This window comes from Cherax quadricarinatus, chromosome 7 (assembly GCF_038502225.1).
Source record: "Cherax quadricarinatus isolate ZL_2023a chromosome 7, ASM3850222v1, whole genome shotgun sequence".
In the NCBI taxonomy this organism is placed as follows: domain Eukaryota; kingdom Metazoa; phylum Arthropoda; class Malacostraca; order Decapoda; family Parastacidae; genus Cherax; species Cherax quadricarinatus.
This window is the reverse complement of record NC_091298.1, coordinates 2,727,909-2,747,602: the sequence shown is the minus strand read 5'-3', so window position 1 is coordinate 2,747,602 and position 19,694 is coordinate 2,727,909. Positions and strand designations below refer to the sequence as shown.

The window sequence follows — 19,694 nt, the reverse complement described above, 5'->3', positions numbered from 1 at the left end:
CACTACGTGCCAGGTAAGAGCCACACACAGGTCTGGCTCCTCACTACGTGCCAGGTAAGAGCCACACACAGGTCTGGCTCCTCACTACGTGCCAGGTAAGAGCCACACACAGGTCTGGCTCCTCACTACGTGCCAGGTAAGAGCCACACACAGGTCTGGCTCCTCACTACGTGCCAGGTAAGAGCCACACACAGGTCTGGCTCTTCACTACGTGCCAGGTAAGAGCCACACACAGGTCTGGCTCCTCACTACGTGCCAGGTAAGAGCCACACACAGGTCTGGCTCCTCACTACGTGCCAGGTAAGAGCCACACACAGGTCTGGCTCCTCGCTACGTGCCAGGTAAGAGCCACACACAGGTCTGGCTCCTCACTACGTGCCAGTTAAGAGCCACACACAGGTCTGGCTCCTCACTACGTGCCAGGTAAGAGCCACACACAGGTCTGGCTCCTCACTACGTGCCAGGTAAGAGCCACACACAGGTCTGGCTCCTCATTACGTGCCAGGTAAGAGCCACACACAGGTCTGGCTCCTCACTACGTGCCAGGTAAGAGCCACACACAGGTCTGGCTCCTCACTACGTGCCAGGTAAGAGCCACACACAGGTCTGGCTCCTCATTACGTGCCAGGTAAGAGCCACACACAGGTCTGGCTCCTCACTACGTGCCAGGTAAGAGCTACACACTGGTCTGGCTCCTCACTAAGTGCCAGGTAAGAGCCACACACAGGTCTGGCTCTTCACTACGTGCCAGGTAAGAGCCACACACAGGTCTGGCTCCTCACTACGTGCCAGGTAAGAGCCACACACAGGTCTGGCTCCTCACTACGTGCCAGGTAAGAGCTACACACTGGTCTGGCTCCTCACTACGTGCCAGGTAAGAGCCACACACAGGTCTGGCTCTTCACTACGTGCCAGGTAAGAGCCACACACAGGTCTGGCTCCTCACTACGTGCCAGGTAAGAGCCACACACAGGTCTGGCTCCTCACTACGTGCCAGGTAAGAGCTACACACTGGTCTGGCTCCTCACTACGTGCCAGGTAAGAGCCACACACAGGTCTGGCTCTTCACTACGTGCCAGGTAAGAGCCACACACAGGTCTGGCTCCTCACTACGTGCCAGGTAAGAGCCACACACAGGTCTGGCTCCTCACTACGTGCCAGGTAAGAGCTACACACTGGTCTGGCTCCTCACTACGTGCCAGGTAAGAGCCACACACAGGTCTGGCTCTTCACTACGTGCCAGGTAAGAGCCACACACAGGTCTGGCTCCTCACTACGTGCCAGGTAAGAGCCACACACAGGTCTGGCTCCTCACTACGTGCCAGGTAAGAGCCACACACAGGTCTGGCTCCTCACTACGTGCCAGGTAAGAGCCACACACAGGTCTGGCTCCTCACTACGTGCCAGTTAAGAGCCACACACAGGTCTGGTTCCTCACTACGTGCCAGGTAAGAGCCACACACAGGTCTGGCTCTTCACTACGTGCCAGGTAAGAGCCACACACAGGTCTGGCTCCTCACTACGTGCCAGGTAAGAGCCACACACAGGTCTGGCTCCTCACTACGTGCCAGGTAAGAGCCACACACAGGTCTGGCTCCTCACTACGTGCCAGGTAAGAGCCACACACAGGTCTGGCTCCTCACTACGTGCCAGTTAAGAGCCACACACAGGTCTGGTTCCTCACTACGTGCCAGGTAAGAGCCACACACAGGTCTGGCTCTTCACTACGTGCCAGGTAAGAGCCACACACAGGTCTGGCTCCTCACTACGTGCCAGGTAAGAGCCACACACAGGTCTGGCTCCTCACTACGTGCCAGGTAAGAGCCACACACAGGTCTGGCTCCTCACTACGTGCCAGGTAAGAGCCACACACAGGTCTGGCTCCTCACTACGTGCCAGGTAAGAGCCACACACAGGTCTGGCTCCTCACTACGTGCCAGGTAAGAGCCACACACAGGTCTGGCTCTTCACTACGTGCCAGGTAAGAGCCACACACAGGTCTGGCTCCTCACTACGTGCCAGGTAAGAGCTACACACTGGTCTGGCTTCTCAGGTAAAAGCCACACTACACCTACCACCCCTTCACCAGAGCACTGAGGTTCCTCTGCTTCATATCTACCGTTGTAGCTCTTATCTGCTCATCAACCAAAGCCTCTTACCAAAGACCTTCAGTGTTATCACAAGTCACATGTGGGGTCTTGCGGGGGAAAGCAACTTGTTATAGTGAGAGTGGGTGCTCCTTCCTGGGTGTCTGGGGGAGGAACACAGGCACTGACGCTGGGTGCTCCTTCCTGGGTGTCTGGGGGAGGAACACAGGCACTGAGGCTGGGTGCTCCTTCCTGGGTGCCTGGGAGAAGACACTAACCTTGAAAATAATTAAAGTGACCAGTCAGCCGCGCAGTCTGAAGCTTGTAATGGTCCCTAAAAGTCAACAGGTTAAATCAATCATATTTTATTATTTTATTATCACACTGGCCGATTCCCACCAAGGCAGGGTGGCCCGAAAAAGAAAAACTCTCACCATCATTCACTCCATCACTGTCTTGCCAGAAGGGTGTTTTACACTACAGTTTTTAAACTGCAACATTAACACCCCTCCTTCAGAGTGCAGGCACTGTACTTCCCATCTCCAGGACTCAAGTCCGGCCTGCCGGTTTCCCTGAACCCCTTCATAAATGTTACTTTGCTCACACTCCAACAGCACGTCAAGTATTAAAAACCATTTGTCTCCATTCACTCCTATCAAACACGCTCACGCATGCCTGCTGGAAGTCCAAGCCCCTCGCACACAAAACCTCCTTTACCCCCTCCCTCCAACCTTTCCTAGGCCGACCCCTACCCCGCCTTCCTTCCACTACAGACTGATACACTCTTGAAGTCATTCTGTTTCGCTCCATTCTCTCTACATGTCCGAACCACCTCAACAACCCTTCCTCAGCCCTCTGGACAACAGTTTTGGTAATCCCGCACCTCCTCCTAACTTCCAAACTACGAATTCTCTGCATTATATTCACACCACACATTGCCCTCAGACATGACATCTCCACTGCCTCCAGCCTTCTCCTCGCTGCAACATTCATCACCCACGCTTCACACCCATATAAGAGCGTTGGTAAAACTATACTCTCATACATTCCCCTCTTTGCCTCCAAGGACAAAGTTCTTTGTCTCCACAGACTCCTAAGTGCACCACTCACTCTTTTCCCCTCATCAATTCTATGATTCACCTCATCTTTCATAGACCCATCCGCTGACACGTCCACTCCCAAATATCTGAATACGTTCACCTCCTCCATACTCTCTCCCTCCAATCTGATATTCAATCTTTCATCACCTAATCTTTTTGTTATCCTCATAACCTTACTCTTTCCTGTATTCACCTTTAATTTTCTTCTTTTGCACACCCTACCAAATTCATCCACCAATCTCTGCAACTTCTCTTCAGAATCTCCCAAGAGCACAGTGTCATCAGCAAAGAGCAGCTGTGACAACTCCCACTTTGTGTGTGATTCTTTATCTTTTAACTCCACGCCTCTTGCCAAGACCCTCGCATTTACTTCTCTTACAACCCCATCTATAAATATATTAAACAACCACGGGGACATTACACATCCTTGTCTAAGGCCTACTTTTACTGGGAAATAATTTCCCTCTTTCCTACATACTCTAACTTGAGCCTCACTATCCTCGTAAAAACTCTTCACTGCTTTCAGTAACCTACCTCCTACACCATACACCTGCAACATCTGCCACATTGCCCCCCTATCCACCCTGTCATACGCCTTTTCCAAATCCATAAATGCCACAAAGACCTCTGCGCATAATAATGACCAAATACGACCACACACTTGTAGGAAAAGCCCAAGTCCTTTAATAGCTATTAGGGATAAGATAGCACTATTATTTTTATTATATTCCCTTTGCACTAAATTCTTGTGGATCATACAGCGCCTGTGTAATCAAAAACGTTTAGAATTATAACCATAATTTTTAAAGGGGTGGAGGGATAAGCCAGTGGAACCTGGAGTTTACCTGGAGAGAGTTTCGGGGGTCAACGCCCCCGCGGCCCGGTCTGTGACCAGGCCTCCTGGTGGATCAGCGCCTGATCAACCAGGCTGTTGCTGCTGGCTGCACGCAAACCAACGTACGAGCCACAGCCCGGCTGATCAGGAACTGACTTTAGGTGCTTGTCCAGTGCCAGCTTGAAGACTGCCAGGGGTCTGTTGGTAATCCCCCTTATGTGTGCTGGGAGGCCTCAGTCAGATGATCAAAAGATCCAGCTGCGCTTCAGATTCATCCGAGTGGAACATCATGAAGCAACACCTGCAGTTCTCCATCTTTCCTTTATACTGATTATTGTAATAAAAAAAGAAGCGCTAAACCTACAAGGGTCATACAGCCCCTTGCTCCTTTGATAAGCAGTTTGTAAATCTTACTTTATTGTTGACTAAGTAAGTTTATTCATGTATACACAAATACAGTTACATACTAGTATTATGATTATTACAATCATAACTAAGCGCTAAACCCACATGGGTCCTTGTTGTCTGGTAACAGAGCAGTGGATTATAATAAAAAACTAAGCACTAAACCCACAAGGGTCATACAACGAAGAGAGCAGTATACTGGAAGTGGTTGTGGAGTGTGATCGACGTGACACAGGTAGTAGAGGCGCTAAACCCGTAGGGAAGGGGGATCATACAGCACCTGTGCAGGCATTCAGTTTCGACCTAATGGAAGTGTAAGTTCAGCTCCTTGGATCAAAAACACCTCACTAACATCAAGGCACTTACCTGCACTGATAAGGGATGTGTGGACTTAAGATTATAATAATCCATTTAAGCGCTAAACCCGGAAGTCACATAGCGTTACTTGTATGCCAGTAGTAGTATTGTAAGCATAACTAATCGCTAAACCCACAGCTGGAGTAGTAGTAGTAGTGTTATAATGGCAAACATAAGTGTGAAAATATTAACAGTACGAGGGACGAGGTCATGAGGCTAGGATGTAGGTGTTAGTGTTGGAATGCAGTACTCACCTAATTGTGGTTGCAGGGGTCGAGACTCAGCTCCTGGCCCCGCCTCTTCATCGAGTGCTACTAGGTCCTCTCTCTCCCTGCTCCATGAGCTTTATCATGCCTCATCTTAAAGCTATGTATGGCTCCTGCCTCCACTACCTCACTTGTTAGGCTATTCCACTTCCTGACAACTCTGTGACTGAAGAAATACATCCTAACATCCCTTTCACTCATCTGGGTCTTCAACTTCCAATTGTGACCCCTTGTTTCTGTGTTCCCTCTCTGGAACATCCTGTCTCTGTCCACCTTGTCTACTCCACGCAGTATTTTATATGTCGTTATTATGTCTCCCCTTACCCTCCTGTCCTCCAGTGTCGTCAGGCCAATTTCCCTTAACCTTTCTTCGTTTGACATTCCCCTTAGCTCTGGAACTAACCTTGTCACAAACCTTTGCACTTTCTCTAATTTCTTGACGTGCTTGATCAAGTATGGGTTCCAAACTGGAGCTGCATACTCCAGTATGGGCCTGACGTATATGGTGTACAGTGTCTTGAACGATTCCTTACTAAGGTATCGGAGCGCTGTTCTCAGGTTTGCCAGGCGCCCATATGCTGCAGCAGTTATCTGGTTGATGTGTGCTTCCGGAGACATGCTCGGTGTTATACTCGCCCAAAGATCTTTCTCATCTGATTGTGTGTGTTCACCTATATGTGGTTGTAGTTACAGGGGTCGATTCACAGCTCCTGACCACTACTAGGTCCACTTTTGGCTACAAGAGCCTGTGTGTGCGTGCATTTCAGTTTAGATAAAGCTCCTTGTTACCCTGTCTCAAGGGCTTACCAAGGTTCATTTCTGACTCATTCTTCATATGTTATGGCTTCAGGTGCCTCTCAAGTTATTATAATCATCATTATTATAATCATGGGAGAGCACTAAACCCATAGGATTATACAGCACACGTGGGGGGGGGGGGGTGAAGGTATTCTGACTCAGTTCAGGGAACCGGAGCACAGATCCAATTCCCTAGATCAAGAGCCCCTCACCAGCATCAAGGAACCTCCCTTGAGGGGATTATAATCATAACTAAGTGCTAAACCCACAAGGGTTATACAGTGCTGGCCTCTCAAATATTATTATAATCAGAAAGAAGGCCTCTCAAGGTATGGCAGTAGAATATATTGTGTAGGATGGATATGATAAGTGGGGTAGACATGGCAGCCATCAAAGAAAAAGAGGCTTTTGAAGGGCTAGTTTGCTTAAGTAATGTATAAGTTCTTAGAGGTAAGGACATTTTTATAATCATAACCAAACACTAAACCTTTAAGGGACATACAGTAAAGGTAAGGACAGACTTCTTGTGTTTGGGGAAAATAGATGTGTGCAAGGGGGCCTGTATTTCTGGGAGAGCTGCAATAGAGCAAATTAAGGTATAGATCTCGAGGTGACAGGTTTTGGAAGTATTTTCAGGTTAAGGTTTAGTTAATGAAGGGACAGCTGAAAAAAGGACTGTGAAGATTGTGGGGCAGTGAAGATGACAGATAATGAAGAGGCAAAATCATCTAAAACTGCATAAGTTTTACACAAGAGTAAGTGTAGAAATGCACTACATCACAGGGTGTTGAGAAACTTTGGAGTCAATGCAAGGTATTTTCTCCTGCAGACAGAAATGGGTAACAGCTGGTTATACAATATTATTATAATCAAAACTAAGTGCTAAACCCACCAGGGTCGTACAGCACTGCTGGTTATACAACAAAGTCTCTCTTTTCAGCTTCAAACACCAGTAGCTCTTTACCAAAGAAAAGTCGATCACATGCGAGAACACAAGCTTAATTGCACTTAAGGTAGAAAGAGGGTCAGGTCTTCACATTACTGGACAGTCCAGGTGTAATCTACAATATTTTAGTGGTTGGTTGTAGTCGAACACCTGCAGCATTGTGGTACTTCTAAGTGCTGAACTGCAATGAATACTGAGGAAGTGCATGGCCATCAAACATCAACTCTGCGATATTAGTTGAGTATTGTCTCTGTCCATGAATAGGCGGATGTAAGTTTTGACGCTGGTGACTGGGAGGACTCATAATTTTAATTGTGAAGTCTTTTTGTACAACCATGCGAGGGATGACAGCACTATATAACCATGTGAGGAATGACAACAGATGTACTTGACATGAATTATTCAAGGGTGGATTATTATAATAAAAAAGAAGTGGTAAACCCACTAGTCATACAGCTCTGATTCAAAGGTGGAGTGTCAGTGGAGTTTTTGTGGTCCTGATGATGGATATACATTAAAGTTTCAGCTTGATTCAAATCATTGACTGACAATCTGCATCCCACTATCTAGGTGGAAGCAAATACTATGGCCAATATGGGGCAAGAACTCTTATGCTGGCATGTGGTCATACATGCATCAGAATTGTTTGCATAGGAAAAAATTTTGCACATTGGTACATTTGGAAGGTTCGTTGGTGGAGAAATTACCAGGTTAGGGTTTTCAATGTAATGGAGATACGTGCAATGTCAGTACTGTCGCCTGTCTGCAATCTTTAGGCAGATGGCTTTGAACCACTCTGACTTTTAGTGCACGAATGATCTGTGAATCATCATTGTGTTCTGAGAGAAGTCAGTTCCATAACAAGATAATGCAGTTACCAGAGGAATCGGGTAGAACACCTGTACTGGGTGATTGCCTGAAAGTGATACTGAGGTCTGAAGAGGGGCATTTGGTCATGCTGGAGTCAGCAAAGGATATCAGTCACTTGGGATCTAGGAGAATGACCGTTGCAAGCATTACTAGAAAAATGGGGAGGGGGGGAGGGGGAGGGGGAACAACTCCTAGATTAGCAAAAAGAAACCACATACCCACCCTGAACTAGAGAACTGTCAACTGTGCTGTGGCATGTAGTGCTGCTGCTGCTCCCTGGAAATCATATCTTACCTTACCCAGTGCATACCAGAATGGCACCTCCAGAATTGTATATAATAGAAGACACAAAGTTATAGTTAAATTTATTTAGTTTTTACCTGTATAAACAGGCTTTTTCATGTTAATCTAGTTTTCTATGTAATTGTGTTTCCATTATGAACTGTCAGTATACATATATCACTTGTTATTCCTCCAGAACTGACTGAAAAAGGATTAACAAAACCACCTGTATAGACAAGAGCATGAACAACACAGTCATCTTTCAGCTATTAGTGGCAGTGGATGAACTGGCTAGAATGCCCTGAGTCTTATACCTCCAGTTGCCACAAGGTGGCCAAATGGCCACCTTGTCTCACCAGAGGGTCACCTTCCTAACATGATTAAATTTCTATCAGGTGGCATGATTCAATCACCATAGCACTATAAATGGAAGCTATGTTAAAACGGATTATAATGATCTCTCTCTCTTCTGCCTGAGCCAGATTTCACAAAAAGAAAAATATCCTGACTTATGAGACCAAAAGGAGGGTTATTCAGGGGGTACAGTATTTAGATACAAAATGAGGAAGGAGAAAGGCTCAGTTCCTTGGATCATGAGCCCTTTCACCACAGTAAGAATCCTCCTTCAATGGGTTTACTAGTTAAAAAAATTCCTGTAAGAAAGTTAATGATTAAAAAACTTTATTACCTAAACTTCACAGGTTTACTTTCAAGAGTAATTGTTCCTATTTATCCCCAGTGGGTCTCATCTGTAAGATACCAAAAAAAAAAAAATGTATTTGGGATAGCAGGTGTCCATGTGCAGTATATTATCAGTCTGTGAGGCAGAAACTCAGTTCTGTTTACACCCCTTTCACCTCACCATATACGTATTCAGGCACTTTATACCTTCTTCATAACAGTGAGTGGCATGGGAAGGGGACACGAGTACATGAAGTAGCGGATGTGGTGTGGTTCCATAATACAAATATAATCAAATCATGCACTAGACCCGTGTGGGTCATACAGGGCCAAAGCAGGAGTGCACGAATGTTTGGAGGTATGCAAGGGGTAAAGGTGTGCAAGGAGTAGGGGCTAGTGGAGATGGGGGGTTAATGCAAGTGAAATTGAAATCATAGTTGATGCAAGTTTCAGTTAAAAGGTCAAAGAGCACGTGTCAAAGGTGTTGTTTTCGGTGAGGTCAGCTAAGTGTGTCAGGGCAGTGTACAGGTTGGATGTGAATCACATGGTATACTGTGGGGGTGGAGTAGTGTGGGTGAGGTGAAGACAAAGTACAGTGTGGGAGAGAAGTGTGGGTGGGGTATGAATGCATAGTACATTGTGGGGTGAGTCCAGTGTGTGTGGTGTGAAAGGACAGTACACCAAGGGGAAACGGTGGGATGCAAATGGGTAGTAGTGTCGTGTAGGGGTGGTGGGGAGGCATTGTAATGCGAGGGGTCAGTTGGAGGCAGTGTCAGGGAGGTGTGAGGGGTATAGTAGTGTCAGGGTGGTGTGAGGGGTTTAGTAGTGTCAGGGTGGTGTGAGGGGTTTAGTAGTGTCAGGGTGGTGTGAGGGGTATAGTTGTCAGGGTGGTGTGAGCGGTATAGTAGTGTCAGGGTGGTGTGAGGACTATAGTAGTGTTAGGGTGGTGTGAGGGGTAGTGTCAGGGTGGTGTGAGGGGTAGTGTCAGGGTGGTGTGAGGGGTATAGTAGTGTCAGGGTGGTGTGAGCGGTATAGTAGTGTCAGGGTGGTGTGAGGGGTGTAGTAATGTCAGGGTGGCGAGAGGTATAATAGTGTCAGGGTGGTGTGAGGAGTATAGTAGTCAGGGTGGTGTGAGGGGTGTAGTAATGTCAGGGTGGTGAGAGAGGTATAATAGTGTCAGGGTGGTGTGAGGAGTATAGTAGTGTCAGGGTGGTGTGAGGGGTATAAGAACATAAGAAAGAAGGAACAATGCAGCAGGCCTACTGGCCCATGGTAGGCAGGTCCAAGTCTCCTACCGGCTTAAGCCAATGCTCCAACCTAGTCAGGTCAGATCACAATCACTTAAGGAAGGAGCATGACATCTGACCTAGTAGCAGAAGCTAGTCAGTTCCAACTCACACCCACTCATGCATTTATCTAACCTATCTTTAAAACTACACATTTCAGCATCTATAACTGTACTTGGGAGCTTGTTCCACTCATCCACAACTCTATTACCAAGCCAGTGCTTTCCTATATCCTTCCTGAATCTGAATTTTTCCAACTTAAAGCCATTGCTGCGATCCTGTCTAGGCTAGATATTTTTAGCACGCTATTTACATCCCCTTTATTTATTCCTGTCTTCCATTTATACACCTCAATAATATCATCCCTAACTCTACGCCTTTCCAGAGAGTGCAGATTCAGGGCCCTCAGTCTATCTTCATAGGAAAGATTTCTGATACATGGGATCAACTTTATCATCCTCCTTTGTACATTTTCCAGAGCATTTATATTCATTCTGTAATACTATGACCAAAACTGTGCAGCATAATCTAGATGAGGCCTAACCAAGAATATGTAGAGTTGAAGAACCTGAGGATTATTATTTATGCCTCTCGATATGAAGGCAAGACTTCTGTTTGCTTTATTGCGAACACTTATGCACTGTTGTCTTGGTTCTAGATTATTGCTAACCAGATCTCCCAAATCCTTTTTGCAACCTTTGCTGTATAGCCCTTGTGGCTTAGCGCTTCTTTTTTATTATAATAATAATAATAATAATAATAATAATAATATTCGCAACCTGTAATATTAAAATCTACATTATTTAGTTTATATGTGTATGCTTCTAAACTGTTGTATTCTGAGCACCTCTGCAAAAACAGTGATAATGTGCGAGTGTGGTGAAAGTGTTGAATGATGATGAAAGTATTTTCTTTTTGGGGATTTTCTTTCTTTTTTGGGTCACCCTGCCTCGGTGGGAGACGGCCGGCTTGTTGAAAAAAAAAAAAAAAAAAGGTGGCAAAGTTATTTTCCTGTCCAATGTTTAGAACTCTGCATTTGTCTATATTAAACGGCATCTGCCACTTTGACAACTGCATCAGTCTATTCCAATCTTCCTGGAGTGCTCTGTCCTCATCAGAGTGAATTCGACGGCCTATTTTGGTGTCATCAGCAAACTTGCTAATATCTCTATTTATTCCCTCATCTATGTCATTTATGTAGATTGTGAACAAGGGACCCAACACTGACCCCTGTGGAACACCACTCGTGATACTTCCCACTTTGATTTCTCCCCATTTATGCAAACTCTGCTGTCTATTTATTAACCATACCTCTATCCAGGAAAAAATTTCCTATTCCATGTGCCTTAATTTTCCTCAATAGTCTCTGATGTGCAACTCTATTGAAAGCCTTGCTGAAGTCCATATACATAATATCATATTCATTACCATGATCTACCTCCTCAAATACCTTAGTGAAAAAAGTTAATAAATTCGAAAGGCAGGAATACCCTTTTGTAAAACCATGTTGAGATTCGTTGATTAATTTATGCTTTTCAAGATGGCTACAAATTGCCTCACCAATCATCGATTCCATAAATTTCCCCCACTATGGAGGTTAGGCTTATTGGTCTATAGTTCGAAGCTAAGGACCTGTCACCTGCTTTGAAAATAGGCATCACATTTGCTATTTTCCACTTATGGTATAGTAGTGTCAGGGTGGTGTGCGAGGGGGTAGTGTGTGAGGGGCTTGGACTTCCAGCAAGCGTGCATGAGCGTGTTAGATAGGAGTGAATGGAGACGAATGATACTTGGGACCTGACGATCTGTTGGAGTGTGAGCAGGGTAATATTTAGTGAAGGGATTCAGGGAAACCGGTTATTTTCATATAGTCGGACTTGAGTCCTGGAAATGGGAAGTACAATGCCTGCACTTTAAAGGAGGGGTTTGGGATATTGGCAGTTTGGAGGGATATGTTGTGTATCTCTATACGTATATGCTTCTAAACTGTTATATTCTGAGCACCTCTGCAAAAGCAGTGATAATGTGTGAGTGTGGTGAAAGTGTTGAATGATGATGAAAGTATTTTCTTTTTGGGGATTTTCTTTCTTTTTTTTGGGTCACCCTGCCTCGGTGGGAGACGACCGACTTGTTGAAAAAAAAAAAAATCAAAAAGAAGCGCTAAGCCACAAGGGCTAAGTGGAGAAGTGTAGCGGTGGTGGTGGAGCAGCGTGAGAATGGTTTGGGATGGCTGAGCAGTGTAAAGATGATTTGGGTTGGCTGAGCAGTGTGAGGATGGTTTGGGTTGACTGAGCAGTGAGAGGATAATTTGGGGGTCAAATGTAATATTTTAGCAGAGTACAGTAAGGTACAGAATAGTAGGGGACTAATATAGTGGGAGGGGGAGCAAATGGAAAGGGCTGTCAAATATAATGGAAAGGAGGGAATGCAAGATATGGGAAAATGAGAAGAGGGAATGGGAGGGAGGGGAAGGAAAGGGCTTCTGACAGGAGGACTCTTTTGAGTACTATACATTTTTAATTTTTATTTAACTTTATTGTTAAAAAATAAATGAAATTATATATGGAATATTATAGCTTGGGAAAACATCTCCAATTAGGACGTGTCTGTAGGAAAATAGGTTCAGAGTTCAAAAAAAAACAAAAAAAAATTGGGAACACAAGCATTCCCAGTAAGGGACCTACTGTGTTGAGTAACCTTCACATAGTTTACATCAATGATCATTATTTCCAGATTCCCTATGATCCTGGGAAGAAGCTATAACCTTGCAAATTCGAACTACCAAAGTTATCCTCTCATCCATGGATCATTGGACATTCTCATACAAGTGAATAGTTTTAATTTGAAGTAAAGTAGAATTGAATCAACCATTAAAGCTTCTGATATACTAGGCATGCCTCAAGAGCTTACAAAAATTAATACTGACTTTATAAAACTTGTTGTAGAAAAAATTACATCTTGTCATAAAATTAAAATTCATTATGAGTGTTTTCTATAATCAGTTACATTTTATAATTATATTAAACATCAGGTACAGAATGACTTTTTGTCAAAACCTTCGAAAAGGAAAATATTCAAGTGTAATATCACCAATCGTACATTACAAAACTTGCTCCAGTACAATGCATCAAATACCTAACAATAAATACTGTATTACATAAATATTTAAAATGAAATGTTACATCAAATTTTACATAAACATTCTTAAAACATAACCATGCCTTTGATTAGCAAATCATTCTAATAGGGATTACTTATTGCACAGTAATATTTAATTTAAATTCAAAGTGCCAGTTGCCCACTTAATGGATCATGTAAATGCAAGGAAATGACTGATATTCATTTATTTGTACTTGTCATCTATACAGTTTTGAAATTTGAGCAAATAAAACATGGACACCAAGCGTTGGAAATGCTGGAGCAATTCTCTCTCTATTCAGTCCAATGAAGTGTGACAACTATCCATGTTGGATAATATAATAGGATTTTGAATAAAACACATGGAGACATGGAATAATCAACACATCTTATTATTTCCTTGTGCATTTGGTATAAAAATAAGTTAAAGACATGAAATGAATTGAAAAGAAGAATTTGTTTCAGTTGCTAATTTCAGGACAAAGTTCAAGTTTCATGAAACATGTAATGATCCACTTTAGCACATTTTGAGCTGTCTAAAGAATTACTCGGTCCATTAGTTAAAACTGCTGCACTATTATTACTTTCACTGTTAGATAAGCTGTCACTTGTCCGAGGTGTTGAAGTGAACAATTTTTGAGACACCAGATTATTTGTTGTCGCACTACTTAAGACATTGCTACCATTATTTTTATTATTAGATGATAAGAGTCCACTGGGTACACTCAAAGCATCTGCCGACGAAGATTCTTGTTGGTGTGAAGACGTTAACGCTTGGCTACCACCGCATTCACTGTTTGAACATTCGCTGCCAACCTTTTCACTTAAAACACTGGAGGAGGCACACAGTAAGCTGTTACTTAGACTAGTTGCTGAGGAAGTCGGTAAGGAGATGGAGGAGGAGGAAGTTGATGTCAAGGATGAGGATGGTAAAGATGTCAATGAGGATGTGGATAATGATGAGGGTAAGGAGGAAGAATGAATTTCATCACCCGTCACATTGCTTGTACTAAGTTGAAGCCCCGATACTGCCAAGGGAAGCGTGTTATAAGAGTCTAGCGTCACAAACTTGGATGTTGGTTGAGTGGTGAAATCTACGGAATGTTGTTGTTGTCTATCAATTGTACTACTAAAATTTGATGCCCATACACTGTTTGAGAGATCATCTAAAGTCACACCACCACTAGCACTAGAACCATCATTTGGCCCACCACCAGTTCTTGCTACATTACTATTTTCTGTCACAAGGTCCACTTCTAGGTTCTCCTCAAGAATCACTCCAGAGTCACTATTGAGTAAAGTGTCTAATTCTGATGGTATTGACACTTCTAATTCCGTTACATTCCCAGCAGCTTCACCATCAATAACTTCTGCAGTGATATAAACCGAGGATGGCAAAGTAGTTGCAAGGTTTAACTCTTCTGGGGATGAGGTGGAATTGAGGTTCACATCGGGTGTTAAGGTGACAGGAACTCCTACAGTCTCAACGTCTATTTCCACATCGGTGTCATCCCCAGGCGGAGAACTCGGGCAAAAGTGCGGCCTGTTGAAAACACATTTAATTAAACCAACAAAGATTACCTAAGTATTATTACACAAAGTTACCAGTTTAACAAAAAATAGTTAAAATAAAAAAAATCATAATGCCAAAATTGTGTGAAAGCAATGCATGTTAGAAGATAATTAAAATGAGAAAAATTAAATCTATTTTTCTTTTTTAGAAAACTTGGTAAGTAAAAAATAATAATATAAACTATTTAAACTGTTCCTTTATGCAGGTTTAGAATAAACTTTAAATAATTTACCTTGACCATTATGTACTTCAATACTCAAATATACTATTATTTTTTAGCACACTAGCCATCTCCCACCGAGGCAGGGTGACCCAAAAAAAAAAAAAGAGAAAGAGAAATATTTTCACCATCATTCACATATAACCACTGTCTTTGCAAAGGCAAGCAGGTGTGATAGTTTAGATGTCACTCTAAACAGCAAATATCCCAAACCCCTCCTTCAAAGTGTAGGCACTGTACTTCCCACCTCCAGGACTCAAATTCAGCTAACCAGTTTCCCTGAATCCCTTCACAAAATATTACGCTGCTCACACTCCAACAGCTCATTAACTTCCAAAAACCATTCATCTCCATTCACTCCTATCTAACATGCTCACACATGCCTGTTGTATGTCAAAGCCCCTTGCACACAAAACCTCCTTTACCCCCTCCCTCCATCCTATCCTAGGATGACCCCTACCCCTCCTCCCCTCCACTACAGATTTATACACTCCTCAAGTTATATATTTATAAATTTTAGTCATGCAAGTAACTTAACCAGTCCTTTGTCTTTACTTATTTCAAAATCAGTTATCACTTTGTGAAATACCTAGCTACTCATTTTAGTTAATTTATTGCTGCACTCTCTGGTTACTATTACTGACCTACTGAAACTACTGATAATAAACTTTTTCTGACTCTCATTTACAGTTGATTCACTACAAATTTTCTTCACCAAATGAATACTGACCAGACTTTTCTTGACACCTGCTCAAAAACCCTTTCGTTACAAAGCTACTACTGTGTTAACTTTGCTATTTCACATAAATCTACCACATTTCCAAAGAAAAAACACATTTTTTACACCCTGACACCTGAAATTAAGACACATGTGCAACATCTGGGTATCTTTATTGTAGACGTTTCGCCATCCAGTGGCTTTATCAATACAAATTCTAGGACGTAACTTGAAGACAGTAGGACTATGTACAGAAGATGAGGTAATCAGTCCCTCAACCTTGGAGTAGGTGCGAAGAGCACCGTAGTCGTGGAGATTCTGTAGCAGAAGCAAGGAGCCTGGCGCTTATATAGTAACGTCAGGTGTAGCAGACGAAGGCATAGTCACTGGTAGGCGGGATTCCCCAGTGGAAGTAGGTCCTTCCCATCTCTTTGGGAAGGACCTACTTCCACTGGGGAATCCCGCCTACCAGTGACTATGCCTTCGTCTGCTACACCTGACGTTACTATATAAGCGCCAGGCTCCTTGCTTCTGCTACAGAATCTCCACGACTACGGTGCTCTTCGCACCTACTCCAAGGTTGAGGGACTGATTACCTCATCTTCTGTACATAGTCCTACTGTCTTCAAGTTATGTCCTAGAATTTGTATTGATAATGCCACAGGATGGCGAAACGTCTACTATAAAGATACCCAGATGTTGCACATGTGTCTTAATTTCATCTTGTCGGTATTATATACCATTCTTGCACACCCTGACACCTGTAGAGGTGTAACCTGAAGGTAGGAAAGACCAGTTTAGTATGAGTGACTCAAAGAATCCTACAACAAATAATATTCTCTGTATGTAACTTGATCATTGCTTTAAATCTCTCTCTATTTGATTCCAGAATTTACTCATGATCCAGTTATTTCCTTCATAGCTAAGGCTATTAATTTTGACTGCTTCCATTTTCATTTACTTGCTCTCTGGAGATTTATAATAATTGTTATTTGACAGCAATTCTTATCTTTTATGTCAATCCATTTCACTTTTTCATCTTTGTCCCAATTGCATATGAAAGCTCTGTAAATATTACATGAGAAAGGCAATATTTATACTGTAAAATATAACACAAAATTTGAAGAGTAATGTAAAAATGAGTCCAAGGATCAGAAAATATCATACATCACAAATTGGATAAGTTCATACATTTTTCTACTTTTTTTTTTCTAAATAAAGCCATTTTTCTCTTCCTAATACACCATATATTCATTCTTAACTAAAGTATGATTAATAAAATTAATTTTCAAATCTTACCATTCTGTTTTAACCTCATGGAGGAAATCATTTGTAGCTGTGAGGCCGTTAGGTCCCACATCTCTAAAATCCGTCTTGAACCAAAGATCATCAAGCGGCGTACTTAATCTATCTATCCACATTCTGTTGAAAAAATTAAAGCACGTAAATAATTTACAGCAGTGTGAATAAAACTGAATAACTAAAGCATGCTAGTTAAGAGGTATATCTAACTATATCTGCTATAAAAATATGAGAAAATTAATGGGTGTTATTTCCCCTGTCAATAATTTTTGAACATGAAAAATTAATTAAACTTAGTAACATCTTATAAAATCAATTCTTTATCAGGGGAGTGAGATCATCATAGTCATTCCTATAAATTTATGGAGGGCTATGTTTCTAGAGGTTCCCCAAAACTAGAAACTATGAATAATATTAAATCAATATGACAAATTGTTCAGATTTGGCTTCATTTTGTGTTTCAGAGCCTATATTTTTCCAATGTATTTTTCTTATCCAGTTAATATTGACATTCATAGAAATAAAGACCAGAATAAAGAGAGATGAACATGGGAACATCACCAAGTCAGAAACACATTCTCTATTCTCTGGTTACCCTGCAGTATAAGCACTGGACACACAAAATCTGCTAATACAAAAGCCTGGGAATTTGTAGGAATGGGTGCATATAGTACACTATTACATGGTTTCTCATACTTTGTGGATAAGATAAACATTTAGGGCATTATAATGTGGAAACATTTCGTTGTAGGACCTAGATCATCCCAACTATACCCACATTTTACATTATGTGAGAACACACAGTGACTGCATTAACCCTTTCTTCAGATTATGCAATCTCACTATGTTCCAAATATAATTTCATGGAATAGCAAATGTGCTCATGTAAACCTCCGGATATGTTTTTAATAAAAAACCTAAGGCTGACATATTTTATATACAATGGAATCTAATATATCATGTGTTCAAGGATTAAGTTTTTAATAATGAAATTTATAAATTGCTTTATTAGAATGTTTGTTCACTCCTGTGTAAAGAAGTACTTCTGTAATGTGACTCAGCCTGGACACTCAACCTGGCAATCCATACTGTTGTGACCATTCTTTACTGGATAATTAAAAAATATGACAGTGGGTGCAATAGTACATCACTCACAACAATGAGTTGAAGAACAACTGCACCTAACAGAAGAGAAAAGCACTAATATTTCAATATTAACCCTTTGACTGTTTTCGACGTATAAATACGTCTTACGAGCCAATGTTTCTGACGTATATATACTCAATAATTCTAGCGGCTTCAAATCAAGCGGGAGAAAGCTGGTAGGCCCACATGTGAGAGAATGGGTCTGTGTGGTCCGTGTGCACCACATAAAAAAAATCCTGCAGCACACATTGCGTAATGAGAAAAAAAAATTGATCGTTTTTTTGGAATAAAACGCCGACTTTGAGGTGTATTTTCGTATAGTATTTATCGTTGTATTCGCGTTTTCATGGTCTTGGGTGATAAAATGGAAAACATATTACAGAAATAGAGATGATTTTCATTACTTTGACGATGAAAACGACCTTGAAACTGAGCTCAAAGTAGCGGAAATGTTCGATTTTTACCAATGTTCAGGAGTAAATAAATCACACCACACGTCCAATACACGTCAACTGGGGAGTCTAATATTCTTTCACTAGTGCACTGATATTATTTATACCATTTTTACAATAATGCAGTAGTCTGCATAACAGTAAATTTTGTATTTTTTTGTATGAATAAAAAATCAAAATAGAAAGCAATAATAATATATAAGAGGAGCCTAGAGATGTGACTAATGAACAGAGCATATGTTATTTTAGTGCCAAGAATGTCTACTTTGTTTATTCTGGACCCTATTTTGAAATTGGCATCTTTTTTAGTTTGCGTGAAATTGGCCAAATTGCCAATTTCTGACCACCATATTGGGTAGTCCAAATTAGTAAATGGGAGGTTTCTTGTACTCAGCTGATAGATAAAATGGAGTTCTAAAGAAATAGCTATGAGTTTGGTCAACTGGAACAATGGAATTGGCTGAAAATAGGGCTGGTCAACTGGAACAATGGAATTGGCTGAAAATAGGGCTCAAAGTCGGCGAAATCGCCGATACGCTTATGTCGCCGAGACCGCTAAATTCGCGGGAGCATAATTCCATGAGTTTTCGACCAAATTTCGAACTTTTGGTGTCATTACCATCGGGAAAAGATTCTCTATCATTTCATAAGAAAAAATATTTTTTTTTTTTTTTCAAAAATTGAGTGACATAGAATGACAGTTTCAGAGAAGGGCCTGAAACAGTCAAAGGGTTAAAAGCAAATATTACTAGCTGTTGTCACCAAGTCTTACACTAGTGGTAGCTATTGGTCTGGAACCTCTCCAGCAGCCAAGTGGCAGAGAATGCCCCAGCCACCATTCTTATCCAAGGGTGCCTACTGACATTGCTTGCTGGGTCATAGGAACAATCCCCCCCCACAACCTCGTTGCAGTGGGGGTACATTAAGGGCAAAAACAGAGAAATCAGCATCTTTAGTTATTCTTAACTTCTCCATATATAACATTCGATTGCAATACTATATATGGCAGGGCTGAAGTTCCTATGGTATGCAACAGTTACTGTTATCCTAAGACTTTTTTTAACCAACCAAAACAATTATATACTGTAAACCATCACTAAGAGCTCACATTACATTCCTGAAACTCAGCATCTAATCTAAAATTGCACTAATGGATGTGAAGAACATATGGTCAAAATAGGACTAAGTTCCAGACACTCAAATTTGCTAAGCAAAACTTTAAAAAATCCTAT

At 42.0% G+C, this 19,694-nt stretch overlaps 3 protein-coding genes across 7 annotated transcripts in view; 1 reads left to right on the top strand and 2 right to left on the bottom strand.

The window, feature by feature from the left end:
- LOC128686806 (uncharacterized) overlaps positions 1–2,182 on the bottom strand; it is a 67,335-nt gene extending 65,153 nt beyond the window's left edge. The window contains exon 1 of one of the 3 annotated variants that reach the window (XM_053773907.2): positions 2,160–2,182. The gene's annotated coding sequence lies outside the window, so the exon portion shown is untranslated. The other 2 variants (XM_053773904.2, XM_053773906.2) reach the window with 2 other exon arrangements.
- The window catches only part of LOC128687012 (mucosa-associated lymphoid tissue lymphoma translocation protein 1), a 574,887-nt gene that overhangs the window by 323,090 nt on the left and 232,103 nt on the right, over positions 1–19,694 (top strand). The gene's annotated exons all lie outside the window — the stretch shown is intronic.
- Positions 13,243–19,694, bottom strand: part of E(Pc) (Enhancer of Polycomb) — a 147,045-nt gene continuing 140,593 nt past the window's right edge. For all 3 annotated transcript variants that reach the window (XM_070082197.1, XM_053773901.2, XM_053773902.2), the window contains exons 10-11: positions 16,862–16,984; positions 13,243–14,594 (exon numbers count right to left, since the gene is read on the bottom strand). In XM_070082197.1, the coding sequence (XP_069938298.1) occupies positions 13,538–14,594; positions 16,862–16,984 (1,180 nt within the window). In that variant the 3' untranslated portion in view covers positions 13,243–13,537. The remainder of the gene's footprint in view (positions 14,595–16,861; positions 16,985–19,694) is intronic.